At 39.7% G+C, this 15,087-nt stretch overlaps 3 protein-coding genes across 3 annotated transcripts in view; 2 read left to right on the top strand and 1 right to left on the bottom strand.

Moving 5' to 3' along the window:
* The first annotated feature begins 30 nt into the window (after positions 1-30).
* LOC111341727 (uncharacterized) lies at positions 31-2,451 on the top strand. The gene is made up of 3 exons (XM_022948717.2): positions 31-185; positions 1,501-1,632; positions 1,940-2,451. The coding sequence occupies exons 1-3, from the start codon at positions 72-74 to the stop codon at positions 2,024-2,026; spliced, it is 333 nt and encodes a 110-aa protein (XP_022804452.2). The 5' UTR covers positions 31-71; the 3' UTR covers positions 2,027-2,451.
* Positions 2,452-3,540: 1,089 nt separating this feature from the next.
* On the top strand, positions 3,541-13,315 carry LOC111341726 (uncharacterized). The gene is made up of 11 exons (XM_088754680.1): positions 3,541-3,899; positions 4,709-4,745; positions 5,380-5,432; positions 5,701-5,802; positions 7,321-7,428; positions 8,788-8,857; positions 9,216-9,296; positions 9,573-9,602; positions 10,172-10,338; positions 12,143-12,240; positions 12,741-13,315. The coding sequence occupies exons 1-11, from the start codon at positions 3,879-3,881 to the stop codon at positions 12,826-12,828; spliced, it is 855 nt and encodes a 284-aa protein (XP_088610806.1). The 5' UTR covers positions 3,541-3,878; the 3' UTR covers positions 12,829-13,315.
* LOC111341725 (kinesin-like protein KIF28) overlaps positions 13,201-15,087 on the bottom strand; it is a 20,072-nt gene continuing 18,185 nt past the window's right edge. The window contains exons 26-27 of the mRNA XM_088754672.1: positions 14,685-14,813; positions 13,201-14,183 (exon numbers count right to left, since the gene is read on the bottom strand). Of these exons, the coding sequence (XP_088610798.1) occupies positions 14,088-14,183; positions 14,685-14,813 (225 nt within the window). The 3' untranslated portion in view covers positions 13,201-14,087. The remainder of the gene's footprint in view (positions 14,184-14,684; positions 14,814-15,087) is intronic.

Genomic DNA, 15,087 nt, shown 5'->3' with positions numbered 1-15,087 from the left:
GTAATGGGAGCATTTTAAAAAAATAGTCTTGCTGACCAGCGATGTCTTTGTAAAATGTTACGAAAAAAAACATGGCGCCTGGAAAAACGCACGTGCATTCGAAGCATAAAAACAAACTTCAAGCAAAAAGTAAAAGCAGTTCCGGGGTCAAAAAGGCTAAGAAGAACACCCTTCGTAAAAAGCAGGTATCTTTCTTATCATTTTTCAAAATAAGACGCTAAAAATGGTAAACGGAGATGCTGAACATGTTACAGTTTCGATGAAAATATGCTAGACAGAAAACCGGGTCGTGATTTGTGTGAAGCGTTCGCAGCGGTTGCCATGTCACACCCACTACTTCAAACTTCAATCCTTTTGTCAACACTTGTGCGAATCATTCAACTGCAAAGGAGGAAAGTTGATTTTTGAGCGCGCTGAAGATAGCCGGTCAGAGCGTAGGAAAACTGTTTCCAGCCAGCTAAATTCTGAGACATAACTCTCAACTCAACTGAAATAATGTGAATAAGACTGCATGTCAAAGAGTTGAAGTGGATTCTGTGTACTTAAGGCATCTGCCATCTGTCAGCTGTGTATTGGTTGATACTGTCAGCCAACATGTTGACGCAGTTTCAGTCAGTTCATTGGCCACTACTTAGTCAACATGTTGACCAAGAGTCAGCCAAGCATTGGTCACGATTTTCTTTAAGTTGGTAAATCATTGGTCACCACTATGTTGGTCGTCACTCAGCTGACACTGACCATTATATTAGGATCAACAGTTGGAAGCATATCATTAGCTATCATTCAATTGTTGGTAGTGTACTAGTGGACTTTCAGTGGTATATGTGTATTGTTAATGGCTGTTTTGCTAAAATGGTCATCTCCTAGCCCCTTCCCCTTACCCACAGGAGATGTTAAAGAATAGTCTTTATCAACTATGCCCACATGTTGGTACAGTGAGGATACAGCTCTAGCAGCCATCATTTTGAATACATAAAAGCAACGATGAAAAAAAAAAAAGCTGAGAAAAGAATGGTCTTTTACGTAGATGAATTATGCTGGCATGAAAGGTCACCTAAAATATATCAACCTAATAGCCCATTTCTGAATTACCCTTGTCCTCTTTTTCAAAACGAGGCCTGGTGCTCAACCATTCTTGTGAAAATTAGTTTAATTTGCATGCGAATGAAAACTTATTATCATATGAAAGGATGAGCACCAGGACTCGTTTTGAAAATGAGGCCAAGGGTAATTTGGAAATGGACTATTGTTCAGCCTTCATCAGTTTGTTGACCACTTACTCCAAAAGATTGATGAAGGCTGAGTGATTTCGTTGAAACCAATTACATTCTAGTCAAATTCTCCCGTGACATTATGTCTTAAGAGCATGGTATGAACATTTTCACGAGTCAGCCTTGTTTAGTGACAATGGCTTGACTCATGTAATCTTTTTTAAAGTGTGAAATCAAACTGGTAAGCATGTTCATGGCTGCATTTATTATCTCTCATTTCTTCACACAGTTGAAAGAGAAAACATTCCAGCAGATTGAAGAAGTTAACAAGAGTTTTACAGCTGCTGTTCATAACATAACATCAATTAAAAGCAGAGCTAAAAGGGAATCTGTTTCTACAGAAATGCAAGCAAATTTAAAGGTATGTGCAATTTATATACCTTTTGGCCCACAACTGCTGGAAGATAATCAAATCTTGAATCATTCAAGGTGCAGGTTCTTGGTAGAACTTCACATCCCTTCTTCGTGGCCTTCTTTTACCCAACTCCTACACAATAGACCTATGACCAATGCCAAGTATTGAGTTAAAAAGTTGGTCCTTGCTCACTAGCTAATGTACCAACTTAGTTTATCTACAACTGATCCCAATCTCTTCTTTAGGCCATGCTCAGTTTATGCTGTTTTTAAAATTGCACATCAACTGATACTGAGTTTTACTTTTGGTACAGATCAGCAAAGAGAAAAATTTTCCACCAAATACAGATGTTACACAAGAAGAGCTGCTAAAGACTGTTGAAGACATTGCAAACCTTTGACAGTGATCAAGATACTGACAACTCTGAGGGACTGCGGCAGTACCTGTTTATCTGTTCAACAGTACATTTTTGGTTGATTACAAGAATATGTCTTACCCCACTCTTGGAGAGGTTCGAGTTTACTTCTAAAATTCCTTGATGTAAACTCTCAAGGGTCCTATGTAGTTTCTTCATATCAAAGAGAAACATCTTGTAGAACAGGCAAATTGCAACTGAGTCAGCAACATATTCCTTGTGATGGAATTAACTGTAGTCATCTCGATCATCGTGGATATCATCATAAGCAGCAGTTCATTTTTGCTTATGATAAAAACATTCCATTAGGACATGATCAACATGGCATTATTATCATTATTATCATTATTAGCATTATTATCATAGCAGATCATTTTTGCTTATAATAAAAACAGTTTGTTAGAACATAATCAACATGGTGTAAAATCTTCATTGCTTTCAGCTTAAGTAGCATCTTTACAGTGGTGTTTAATGAAAAGTGCCTGTATTCTTTGTTCTGCGGTGAACATTTTCAAGGCATAGCCATAGGTGTACAGCACGAACAAAGTACTTGTCATGAGCTGATTTTTAGTTGTCTCTCCTAAATTTGTAGGAAAATGTTTAAGGGACCTACAGACTTACAAATAATTGTTTAATTCTTCCTTGTTATGGTAGTTGTTGCGACTTCCACGCTACGAGGCTCGCGCCACATTAGTTTCCATCATCATAATAAGGACTGCGGCCATGAAAACTGAGATATCATAAGGTCAGGAGGTTAGTTACCCATTTCCACCAGAATCATTCCTGGTTTCTGTACCGTAAAACAACTGGAGTAATTTTGAGGTACCCATGCGGGACAGGCTGTTGCAGCGGTGTTACCTTTCCGTTTTTCAGTCAAGCGAGGGCTAAGCGCGAGATTAGCGTAAAGGGTGAGTCACACGCGAGATGAGGAGTGCTTCTCAGGCTCTCCTCGCGCGTGATTCGCGCTTTGTTCTCAACTCGCGCTTGCCTCCACCCGCCTGAAAGACACAACAAATCAAAGCCTCTTCTGCTTTGTATCACAGACAGCCTGTGGATAGTTTGTTGGTACCTCTTTGGGGGAAACCAATATACTGTATTATCTGTCTTATTCAAAACACAACATAATTTATCCATTCAAAGCTGAAATCCGGACCTTCAGCGAGCTAACTACCCAGCCAATGTGTCTTCCATATGCTTATTAAAGTGAACATAAAGTATTTTTAGCGTAGTATATGAATCAATCGGTGCCAAAAGTTGAATTTCAGTTTTCCTCGAGTACAATGCTTATTCGCAATGAGCAACCCCCCCCCCCCATCCCCTCCACTTGCTTGAGAACCTGTTTTCGAATAGTTTAATTCAAGCGATAAATTTTAGGAAAAACATTTTCTCCTGAAGTTGATCGAGTCAATCGTGTTTTGTCTGTTTCTGTTACTTTGCATGAACTACATGTTTGCATTCATTATAACCACAGGAAAATGAAAACTTTCGATAAGGTAACGTACATCATGGAGCTTTTTTGGCATATCTAATAAACTATTTTCGGTTTCCTGCTGGGATTGTAAGTCCTGTTTAAACGTCTTTGTATAGCATTTATAATTGCACAGGAAAGAACTATACCAATGTATTGTGACTATTGTCTGCCACAAGCATCGGTAAACAGATGTTAAAAAGACTACAACAACGACAGTTTAATTACATGCGCGCATATCAATAGCCCATCTGGCAACGACCTCACCCGGGTATAAATACGTCGTGCAGACCGCAGGCACTCCTAAAGAACAAGAACAACGTAACACAAAGCAAAGCAACTCTTTGATTGTCAAGTGGTCCTTTACAAATGTCCCGGGCATCGAAAGCGGTAGGTGGTATAGGAAACTGCACTACAAAAACATGTTTTTAAACTAGACTTAATCCGTCGCGTCATTACATAAATTCCCTCATCTTTAGAAACCTTATTGGACATTTAGCAACAAGGATAATATTAATGAAAATTGTGCGCTGAGGAAGTTATTATATGATAGCTTCAGAAAAGGACTTCAGTTAAGCAAAATAAGCGTTTGGTCGTCAATGTTCGAGTCGGCGAAGATTACACTCGCTCATTCCTTGGTTTCAATCAACTCTTTGACCGATCACTGAATGCAAATCAATCAAACAAATTACTTAATTAAGGTGAATATATAAACTAAGTAAACTTTTATTACTTGTACATTTCATTTAGGTTTCATAAGAAAAGAGCTTTTGGTGGTAATCACGATAAAGCATTTTTGACAATTATTTCAGTAAATTCGTCTCACGGCTTATCAATTACTGTCATTAGAGACCCGCCCGGGGTTGTTCAAAGGTGAGTTAATTAAGGTAACCCAGGGTTAGTGTGAAATTTGATTTCAGATCTGAAAGCTTTAAAAGAAAATTCAGTTTAATTCTCTTTGTCTACATTTTGATGATTGAATGCTCTAAAAAGAATTGGGAAAATTATCCCAAACGGCTTTTGAACACCGAGGTATGGAAACCTGGATCAAAATTTAATCATGGGTTAGCACTAATCGGCCTTCGAACAACTTGGCAGAATTCTAGTTTTTGCCTGAGCCAGGACTTTATGAGACTACCCCTCGTTCTGTCCAGTAGTGGAGTCCTTGTCAACCATTTCCCGATAATTGTCGTTCGCAGGTTTTGGAAGAATTGGGTTTTCAAACAAATACGGATGGTATGTATACAATTTAATTTAATTGCCAATGCACTGGTATCCTTAGATCTGAGACTCTTCCTATGTAACAACAGACGTACTTAGTTACAATGATGATAAGGTTGAGATCGGACGTCAGCATTATCAGGCGCCTCTGGCAGCTGCTTCAGTCCATGTAACGATCTCACCTTCTCGCCCATCCCACCCCAGGGGAGGACATCCACCACACAGTAATCTCGTGCGTGGGAAATTAACGTCTCCTACCCCTAACCCTGCAGGAGACGGGGCCTACGGTTTATTCGTCCTTATCCGAGAAGACTAGAATATCTATCCATTCCTTGATATTATAGAAAGGTAGCAAATTCTCCTCAGTTATTTTAAGACCATGAGTATTGGTCCGGCCAGGGCTCGAACCCTCGACCTCCCGCACAACACAATCCGGTGCTCTAACCAATTGAGCTAACCGGGAGGCGATCGCCACGTTCGATCGCCCACAGCAAATTGTCTCCAGGCGACCCTGAGATCATTTAAGTTTACATTATTTTGAATGATATGCGAGAAAGTTTAGAGAAGTTAAAATTAGAATTTTTCATTAAAATCTTAAGAGTGCATGGGTTTAAGAATCCTTGTTTTGATCATCGACCTTTTCTTTTAGCCTCAACAGGACAGGCGAATCTTCAAGAAAGAAGAAACAGTGAACAATTAACGGTATGATAGCTTACTTGATAGACGATTTATCACCAAATGCTTAGTTCTTCGTTCAACAGTGAGCAGTTGATCAATTTTTCTCATTTTTGAGAGCTTTTTTTGGTAGCTGTAGTTCACGTTAGGTAGAGTCTTTCAATTGATCACGCACAGAACAATCAAAAGCCCAAATTGGACAGTTGGGTCGCGGAGTTTCGGAATTCTTCTACAACACGGCTCTTTATCTTTTACCCGCACGTCAACCTGTCACATACCGCACTACTTTTTCCAGGTTTCATACTTAGAAAGAAGATGGAACCAGTCAGCAAGCGAAGGGAACCTCCCAGGAATTGTTGCATTATTGGAACAAGATCCAAGCCTTGTAACAACACAGGTGTCTTATTCAATGATTTTTCAAACTGGCGCAGAGATACAAAGGAAAAAAAAAAACTTCCTCTTTGTCTCTTACTCGTAGCAATCTGTTAATGAAGATCTCGTAGCAATCTGTTTAAAGAAAAGCCAAGTTATAAGCGAAGCCGTACCTGGAGGGGGGGGAAGGAGGGCTTGGAGTGCGAGTGAAACTCCTCCCCGCATGATATGACTGAGTAAGATGGAATGCTGCTAAGTTGCAAAAGGCCATTTTGAAAAGCGGCTGCGATTCGTTCGAATAGAATGAAATCTGTGTCGTGCTGCTTGTTATTTTTCTGAAAAGAGTATCTGTAAAAAATTGATGATTGTAGAATACCTTCTGTTTGGAAATCGCAGGAAAAGTTGTAGTTGAAAACTAAGATAATTTTAGGAAAAATATGAATGGATATTCTCTTTAATTAAATTCAGTTGTACTGAAACTTATTTCTTCTTTCTTTTCTTCAAATTTGCGTGTCCTTCACATGCAAAGGATTTTGTCATGGTAAGCCATTACTTCATATATATATATATATATGTTCCAACTAGCCTTCCGGTTCCTAAAGCAGACCTTGTTCGGCCAGACCTGAACACCTGTATAAACTATGGCGTCATCGTGAAATTTCGTCCACCCTTTCCCAGACCTCACACCAACAACGAGTCAGGGAATACGCATAGGGAAAGGGCTCTTTTCCGACAATAATTTATTGACAGCATTTAACCAGAATAATAAATATGAGAGTGATCTTCGTAGAAATGAACACTACATAAGCAGTTGTTGTGAAAATAGAGCCTGAAGAAAAATTCAGGCTTGTACGGGAGTTGAACCCATGAGTCTTGACCTCTGTGATGCCGATGTGCAATTACCAGTGGTTGAGCACTGCATTCTCATATTCGTCTATTCACTCCCTATTAACAATCTTTTTCTTTCATGATCACCATTGGAATGGTGGATGAACAACTTAAGGGTGTAAGTAATGCATTTCCCATTTGATTCGTTTTGTCTTACGATAATTATCAAACTTCAGTTTATTAATGAATCGTTTTTCATTCTTTTTTTCTCTTACAAACGGCTCTTCGCGCGTGTTGATTCCAGTTTGTAAGTATTTTTACTTTTACGATTAAAAAAAAACTCAATTTCCTAAGTTATAGCTCGTCTGCGCCTAAATTTTAGTCGTAATTAAGTCCGGGCACGAGTCAAGTGGTTTTATTCTGCTGGTGCATCTGTGGCATGGAACGAAATGGAGTATTACTACTTCATTTGGGTGAGAGGCTGATCAGGGAACCCAACATTTTCGTCAGTTGTCCAATACTTACACCAGGATCAAGATAAAAACAGTGAGAGTGATGTGTCTCGTCCAAAAGAATAACGAAATCATGTGACCTGTCCAGGACTTTTGCAATTCTGACCCACTTCTCGACTCATAGTTAGGTCCCTAAAAATGAGATTGCAGATAACTCTGCATGATACACTAAACAATCGGACTCACATTTTGATTGTTTGCAGACTGCTCTTCACTGGGCCGCCAAAAAAGGAAGGAAGGATATCGCTGAACTTCTCATAAATACAGGAATGGATGTAAATATAAAATCAGTAAGGATTCAATTTCTTTACGTTCATAATTTCTCTTTCTCTTTCGGACAAATTTACATATGTGATGCTGAATTATTTCTTTTTCTTTCCGTCTCCCACAATTCTCCAACACTGGTAATTATGGTCTGCGTGGCATTCTATTCACGATTCTTCAATTGAACAGAAGGTAAGAGTTTGCCGTCACTTTTTCTCTATTAAATCATGCTCACAGCTTTATTGGTGCTAGATCAAAAAAACAAAACAAAGTAAAAGAGGATGAACTCCTCTTGGACGACGAGGCTTTAAAGTTATTGGCAATAGTTCTTTTAATCCCCCATCCGTGAACAATTTGATCAAGCGTAAAAGCTGTTTGTTTGTTTTCGACTGTCTCCTGAATAATGTTTGCACACCCTTTAAGAACTACTTCGAAAGACTGGTTCATTCTAAGGCCACTAGGAATAACGGTATATCAGTGAAATTACCCAAAGTACGTTTAGAATTTGGTAAAAAGAGCTTCTATTACCAAGGAGCAAAGACTTTCAACAACCTGCCTGCTGAACTAAGGTCGTTAGATTCGAGACTGAAATTTAAGAACAAATTGCGAGATTATTTTAGTTAAATTCGATCTAAACGTGGTTATAGGTATCCTTTTTCAGAGCATTTTATTTTATTGTATGCTTTTCTAGACCTTAAGATCAATGATTATATCTTGTTAAGTTTTATTTTATTTATTTATTTATTATTTTGACAGGACCCCAAGGACAACAGTGTTACACACTGATGGGTTTTCAATCCTGTATAAAAATTCGTTATTATTATTATTATTATTATTATTATTATTATTATTATTATTATCTGGAAGAGAGAACTAAGAGAGTATACTGCACCTAAGCGGATTTGCTATCTTTCCTGGATTTGCCCATCTCCACGATATCAAGGCCTTATTTCTTTATGATAAGGGATGTCTCCCTCAGATCGATTCTAACTAACTTTCGGTTAACTTTTTTTTTCTTTTTGGTTCCTCTTTGTCGTCTTGGATGGAACTGGTAAGGGGGTAAGTGGATATTTTATAGTAAATATACTTTGTTTAGTCTTTTTTCCCCTTTTTATGCGCACTGTCTTTTAGGGCGGAGGAAAAGGTTGGAGATGCTGCAAAAAAAATGGCGGCTCTCCTAACCTAGGGCTAGTGTTCTGGCAGAGAAGCCCATAAACTTTGAATAATAAGTTATTTACCGAGTTATGACTTTCTAATTGTGTCGTAAACCTCTATTAGGTGGCGTTTACTTGGAAAACCGTGGCCTAATTTGCACAAGAAGAACCGAGAAGTTTCCTTACCAAGATAACTTTCATTAATATATCTAATATGCCGAACGTAGAGTAATCTGAATAATTTCATTTCAGGGATACACTGCGTTACATCTCGCTGTGATCCAAGGCCGAGAAAACGTCATTGCTTCTCTCTTTGATAGTGGTTAGAGAATCCCTCTTTTTTCATCTCGTGCTTAACCTTCATATTATCAGCACTGTTTTTTTTTACGTTTGCTATGGCACCGACAAGGAAAAATTGTTTGAAAATCAAGAGCTTCTTCAATGTGCGATCATTTCTTCTATTCTCATGACCTATACATTTTATTCAAGGGTGGATCTGTAAGGAGAAACTAGAAGCCAGTCACTTTTAGGGGTTAAAAAGGTTTTGCGTTCCGTCGTTTCACCTGGGGCCCAGTATAATAAAGTTGAATATCGCAGGACTGGACTCCCAGATCGGTGTTTCTTAATTGCATCTGGACTCATCGTTTTTTCATCGTCTCTCTTTTCGCCTCACATGTTAGGAGCTGATATTGACTTGCGCGATAACAGCGGCCGGAAACCTAAGCATTACGTCAAGGAGAATACGTCACTCTGGATACAAAGTAAGATATCTGAAGACCTTTTTATAGAGCATGCGCACTTCAATAACAAAATGGCCGTGACTGAAGCTGGAGAAACTGAGGAGTTTTTAGTCTTTCAAAATCTGTATAGCTCGTCCTTTTACGCTGTTTGTCAGTGGTTAGCGTTCAGTTTTTCACCACATGCAATTTAGCGGTGCGCACTCTTAAATGCTAAACGGCCTTTGTTTCAAAACAGGTTTTGTTATTGTAACCTCCTGAGTACTACTAATGTGCTAATTTCATTTTTATTTCTTTCAGAAAAACTTGGAAAGACATTGGCACCGTCAGGTTAGTGTTTAGATTATGCCTTGCTCGTGTGAACCTGTGCGAAGAGAGAGCGGAAATAAAATCAGCAGTTTTTCTGTAACCGTGACTCGATAATTAGATAAATTTACCGACCGTTACAGGGTTTGCTGAGTAGATAATGGCAATATAAACCGTAAATATCCCCGATCGTCAGGAATTGTTCGAAACAATCCGGAGATTGGGGAGCGTTTTTCTTTATCATCGTTTTTATGACGCGTCTCAGATTTTTTGCGTCGGCTGGTTATTACCAACCACGTGATTACCAACGAAAAATTTCTATATACGTCAGCGACGGGTTGATGACTTTTAAAAGGGTTAATTAAGCTTATTATCAGTCCTCAGTTGCTTGTTTCCAGTCCCACTGAATTCATTCCTGGAATAGATAGCGTCACTGATGTCTAACTCGACATGTTGTCACAATCTGAGGTGGTAGGGGAAATTTGAAATTCCCGATCGTCTAGCATTTTCTGAAGGAACAAAGTTCAAAAAAGCAGTCTGTAATGCAACTGTAGACCAGCTGAAACAAGTTTTATTTCTTCCTGCCACTGCAGTTTGGGTATCTTCTGGGGAATCCCTGAACAAAGGACTTCAAAATATCGGCTCCATATTCCTACAGATGAAGGTACTGAGCAATTCACTTGGAACCGGACTGGACAAACTGGACGAGGAACCAGGAACATTATCTCCTTTAGGACCTCGAAAGAAAGTGGCAAGATCGGTATTGTGTGTGTTTATAAAGTTTATAAACGTATATGTGCACGATCCTTCGCAGTAAAGCACTATTTAAGCAATAGTGAAAATCAGACCTGAAAAAAATTCAGGCCTGTACGGGATTCGAACCACTGACCTCTGCGATACTAGTGCAGCGCTCTACCAATTGAGCTAACAAGCCAACTGGGAGCAGGCCATCAAATTAATTCGACATCATGACCCGTAGATGATAAATCAAACAACAAACATATGAAATACATAGAAATGAACTGAAACGTATATGTGCACGATCCTTCGCAGTAAAGCACTATTTAAGCAATAGTGAAATTCAGGTCTGATTTTCACTATTGCTTAAATAGTGCTTTACTGCGAAGGATCGTGCACATATACGTTTCATAACCGCAGTTCATATATATGTATTTCATATGTTTGTTGTTTAAAGTTTATAAAGTTTATAAAGTAGACAGGGAAGCACTCAAGACTGAGTTCCCGCGTTTACTCTTTGCTAAGCGTTTAGCTCCTTAAACACTGAGTTCGAGTGCTTTTTGTTCGAGTATCGTGAGACCAAATTAAAGTAGTCACAACAGCCAATCAAATAAAGGGGAAATACCATTAGCGGCTAATGAGATATCAAAGCAAATCAGGCAAATTGCTTCAAGCGCGGGAAATCACAAGTGACCAAGTCGCAGGTGGCTCAATTTTGATTCTGATTGGCTAAGAAAATTGCATGAGTTTTCTCGACCAATCACGAAGCGGAGTAAAGTAAAACCTTAGTAATCCCTGGTTACTCTCACGCTCAACTGAAATTGGATGCAACACGAATAGGCGTCCATGAATTTAAGGCAAAATTTTGGTCCTCGCGAGCAGAATGTGTGACGTCGTGTTGATGTAACGAGCAGTCCGGTCTCGAGCCCTGGCCTGGATCTGTGTGTTGTGTTCGTAGCAAGACAATAACTTTATCAATGCCTCTCTCCCCTCAGAAGATCAAATTAATAAGTACAGGCAATTTGATAAAATTCTGGAAGGGTGATATGAGGCTGGACTCGTATTCCAGACAAAGGAAGTAGCAGTGATATCAGCCGTTTTATTTTGTAAACTCGGATAGTAACGCGGAACTACCAGGGCCCAGTTGTATAAAGGACGGATAACGCTATCCAACGAAGAAATTGCTATCTAGCGGATAAACAATAGCAACAGGTTCCGCACTATCCACCGTACCCTGCGAGCAGAGCCTTTTCTTCTTTTCTTCTTCTTTTTTTCTTTTCTTCTTTTTAACCCTCCAAGGGAAAGGCTCTGCTGACATCCTGTTGTTGCTTTGAAATGCCGAAAACTCAAAACTCCGGGCCACTCAAGCCGGTTTTGCCTCCAGTCAAACCAATTTTGGTGCGCACGCCTTTGTTTTTCATGTAAACAGATGACCATATCTGCGCCCACAATAGTTCAAGGGGGCGTGGAAAAAGATCAGTTTTTAGGCAACCGCCGCGCATGTTCAAACGAGCAACAACAGGATGTCGGCAGAGCCTTTTTCCCTTTTCGATTCGAGGACAGGTTAAAAAGGTTCTGCTCGCAGGGTATATCCACCGGATAGAGATTTATACAGTGGATAGCGTTATCCAACCTTCGAACAACCGGGGCCTGGTGCCTAAGCATGAACATGGTTGCGGGTGCAAGTCAGGTTGTTAACATTAGTTCTAATGATGCTAACTTTATTCAAATTCCAGTTAAATCAGGCATCGTTGTTTTCATAACTTTCCATTAAAGAATGAGAAACTGAAATTACTTTTTTTTTAAATTCCTCTTTTGATTTTTAGGCGTCGTTTGTCAAGATCTGCAGAAACGTTACTAGTAAATTTAAGGACAAAAAGGCGCCTAGACTGGAAATCCCTGAAGATATCGAAGATGTCATAGGGTGAGTTTTGATTTGGTCCAATTTGTCATTTGGACAGTAGTCCTTTCTCTTGAATATCAACAAAGAGTTTTTGCTCCTTTTCGAGGGATTTCTCAATGAAAGTTCCCAAATTGGCACTCTGCCAGTGAGGCTCGTAAAATTAAACTGAAGAAATTACAATTGCTAATCAGAAGAGGAACCAGTGAGACTCAAAGAAAGCGCTTCTTAACTGTCTCTAGCGCCAGAGACGAGGATTGAAAAAAAAAGGCGATTGGATGAGTTTTCAGGAAATCACACAAGATTTCGAGCCCAATCACGAGGCAAAGTGAACAAACGTCTATCTAGCACGAACTTCTTTCGACACTGTCGTCCTATAAAACCATTGTTTTTTCTACGAGACAATCTTCTCTTTCTTACCCGAGCACGGTTTAAAAATTTTCGTTTGCTCAGAAATCAATTTCACTTTCTCCTAGCGAAAGACCCTGGAAGATCTTTTAAAACTCTTCATCTTTGCATTGTAGTTATCATAGGTCAGAGCGAGCAAGATCCGCTCCAGATATCAACCACATCACAGGATGGAGTCCGCGCATTGTGCGAGTGATGCCGTAGCAAGTGACATGCAAGAACCTTGACTTTCACAGCCTTTTTCCTTGAGTGTGTAACATGACCCCACTGGCTCGTATAATCTTTAATCTCTTATGTGATCCCCTTTGTGATATGCCGTCAGGAGGCAGTTTTCATAGCAGCCCCTAGTATAATTTGCGCTGCAAGACCGTGCATATCTCCGTCCCCGAGAAGATTTGAGGCGAGGTTTGCCGGGGGTCTGGCACTAGTGCTAGACCTCTGGCCGACCTCTCGTCAACTCGCGTTGCTTAAAGCATCATATGTTCTCGCTGGCGAAGGAACCCTCGTGTCGAAGCGCAAATAGTCTACCTGATTCCTTTTCCTAAGTGTGTCTTCCCCAGAAATAACTGCAAGGTATATTTTCCTCCCCACTCTGTCAACAATAATCAACAGGTGTTCGTTTTATTAAAAGATTAAGACTACAAAACATGACATCTGTACAAAAGGTGCAATAAATATTACCAACTACGTATCGAACGTTTCTTTTCAACACCTAAATCACTAATTCACATAACAGAAAAGAAATGAAGAAAGCCCCGACGAGAAAGGAAAACTTGCTCCACTTTTATGGTTCAACCAAATTTTATAAAAATATATTTTCTCCACTTTCAAATACCTTAGTGTTTAGTTAATCAGTGTATTAAATATTTTTTTTGCGAATCAACACCAATGGTTGACACTACCTACGCACGACATCGCATAACCTTCACAGTCTAACAACTGATCTACATTCGAATTCTCCTATCCCACTGTTAAACAATATTTTTCCCCGGATTGTCTAGTGGCACCTTGTACAATATATTCCAAAGTTGCTAAATATCCATTATCGACACTAGTCTGGCTAAAACAGAAAGCTAATGCAGCAACAAATTAGCTGCCTTTCCTTCCTGGGGTTAAGTATAACGTGCAAACAAATCATCAAATGCGTTAAATCGATCACGAGGTAGGGGAGGAGAGGGGGGGGGGGTGTAGCAAGGTCGGTTTTTTTTTTATCAACAAGATCCTAATCTAATAATCAGTCTATTACCGAGCACTGCCAATAATTAGCTGCAGAACACTACTTCGCGTCGGTAAAATTTCGTCTTTCAGGGCTCGTCCAGCAAGGCCACAGTTAAACAAGATTCTCAAGTTTCCCGTAAATTTGTCTGGCTCAGTTGTACAAGTTCTCTCCTTAAAACTAAAGGAATCTAATGACATCAAACTACATCAGTACTACAATGATTGCCAGTGCAAGAGGGTAGAAATCACATGATGGCGCAGGCGCGACTTCCTTCAGTGACCTTGGGGTCTTGTTTGATGACTCCACCGTTTGCCGTTGTACCGTTCTGATTTTTAAGCATCTGAAAATTTACACAAAATAAACGAATACGTATACATCTACCAAGTAGAACGGAACCTCTGTTGTGAGGAGAAGACATAATAAATGATAATGGCGGGGGATGCATCAATTTAGTAAATCTCAGTTCCAGACTAGAGATTTGAAAACGAGAATTTAGATATCGTTAATCGGCATATAGCTAAAACAAAACATTCCGGGTATATCTCAACAGTATCCGTGATGTATTTCTTAGTCCTGCGGCAGTTAAAAGCTACTGATCGAAAAAGAAGGAAATATATTTTGAATTTGCCTAACAAAAGAGAATTTTAAAAAAAATTGAGTCTTTTCCTAATTCCTGACTGCTTTTTAGCAAGGGTAAGGGCTTATCTTAGATTAAGTGTGCAGGGCTGCTTGTTTTCAAGACGGGAAGACAAAACACCGCGAATAATATAGGAGAACTTCTGAGATCCGTTCTAGTTTGTTACAGGTTCTAGTTTGTTACAAGGTCATCTGATTGACTTACCACCATCAGCGTGTTGACTTTGTACTTGGTGCGTCCGTACTGGTGAGCAGCTGCCGCGGACACTGCCCGATGAAAACCTTCAAATGTCTGTTCTTCCTTCGGTTTGTTGGCCCATTCCTGACACAGATCCTGTCGATAATTAAGCAAAATAGCAATTTCTTCAACTCTACACTGACAATCAAGTAATAGATATCGCGCACCGAACACGGGTTCCAGCTCAGCAAAGGTCCGATACGCGCTTAGAGAGGATTTCACATGCGCACAACTCAACAATGGACACGCGCTTAACAGCGGTTACGCATGTGTTCAGTACGCATTGGAAAAGCGCTCAACAAGAGTTTAACACGTGCTCGGTGTAAGTGAAATTCGCTTTCACGCTTGCCACAGGTACAGGTAGCTTTTA

The sequence above is a fragment of the Stylophora pistillata genome, chromosome 3 (genome assembly GCF_964205215.1).
Source record: "Stylophora pistillata chromosome 3, jaStyPist1.2, whole genome shotgun sequence".
Taxonomy (NCBI): domain Eukaryota; kingdom Metazoa; phylum Cnidaria; class Anthozoa; order Scleractinia; family Pocilloporidae; genus Stylophora; species Stylophora pistillata.
Note: the sequence above shows the minus strand (reverse complement) of the source record. Positions and strands in the feature narration are given on the sequence as shown.

What these genes read in the sequence shown, in the direction of transcription:
- LOC111341726 (XM_088754680.1), top strand. Translation starts at nt 3,879, where the DNA reads ATGTCCCGGGCATCGAAAGCG. An exon ending in TGTCCCGGGCATCGAAAGCG is followed by an intron (nt 3,900 to 4,708) that starts GTAGGTGGTATA and finishes TGTCGTTCGCAG; the next exon opens with GTTTTGGAAGAATTGGGTTT. An exon ending in GAAACAGTGAACAATTAACG is followed by an intron (nt 5,433 to 5,700) that starts GTATGATAGCTT and finishes TACTTTTTCCAG; the next exon opens with GTTTCATACTTAGAAAGAAG.
- LOC111341727 (XM_022948717.2), top strand. Translation starts at nt 72, where the DNA reads ATGGCGCCTGGAAAAACGCACGTGCATTCGAAGCATAAAAACAAACTT. An exon ending in ACACCCTTCGTAAAAAGCAG is followed by an intron (nt 186 to 1,500) that starts GTATCTTTCTTA and finishes TTCTTCACACAG; the next exon opens with TTGAAAGAGAAAACATTCCA. An exon ending in AAATGCAAGCAAATTTAAAG is followed by an intron (nt 1,633 to 1,939) that starts GTATGTGCAATT and finishes CTTTTGGTACAG; the next exon opens with ATCAGCAAAGAGAAAAATTT.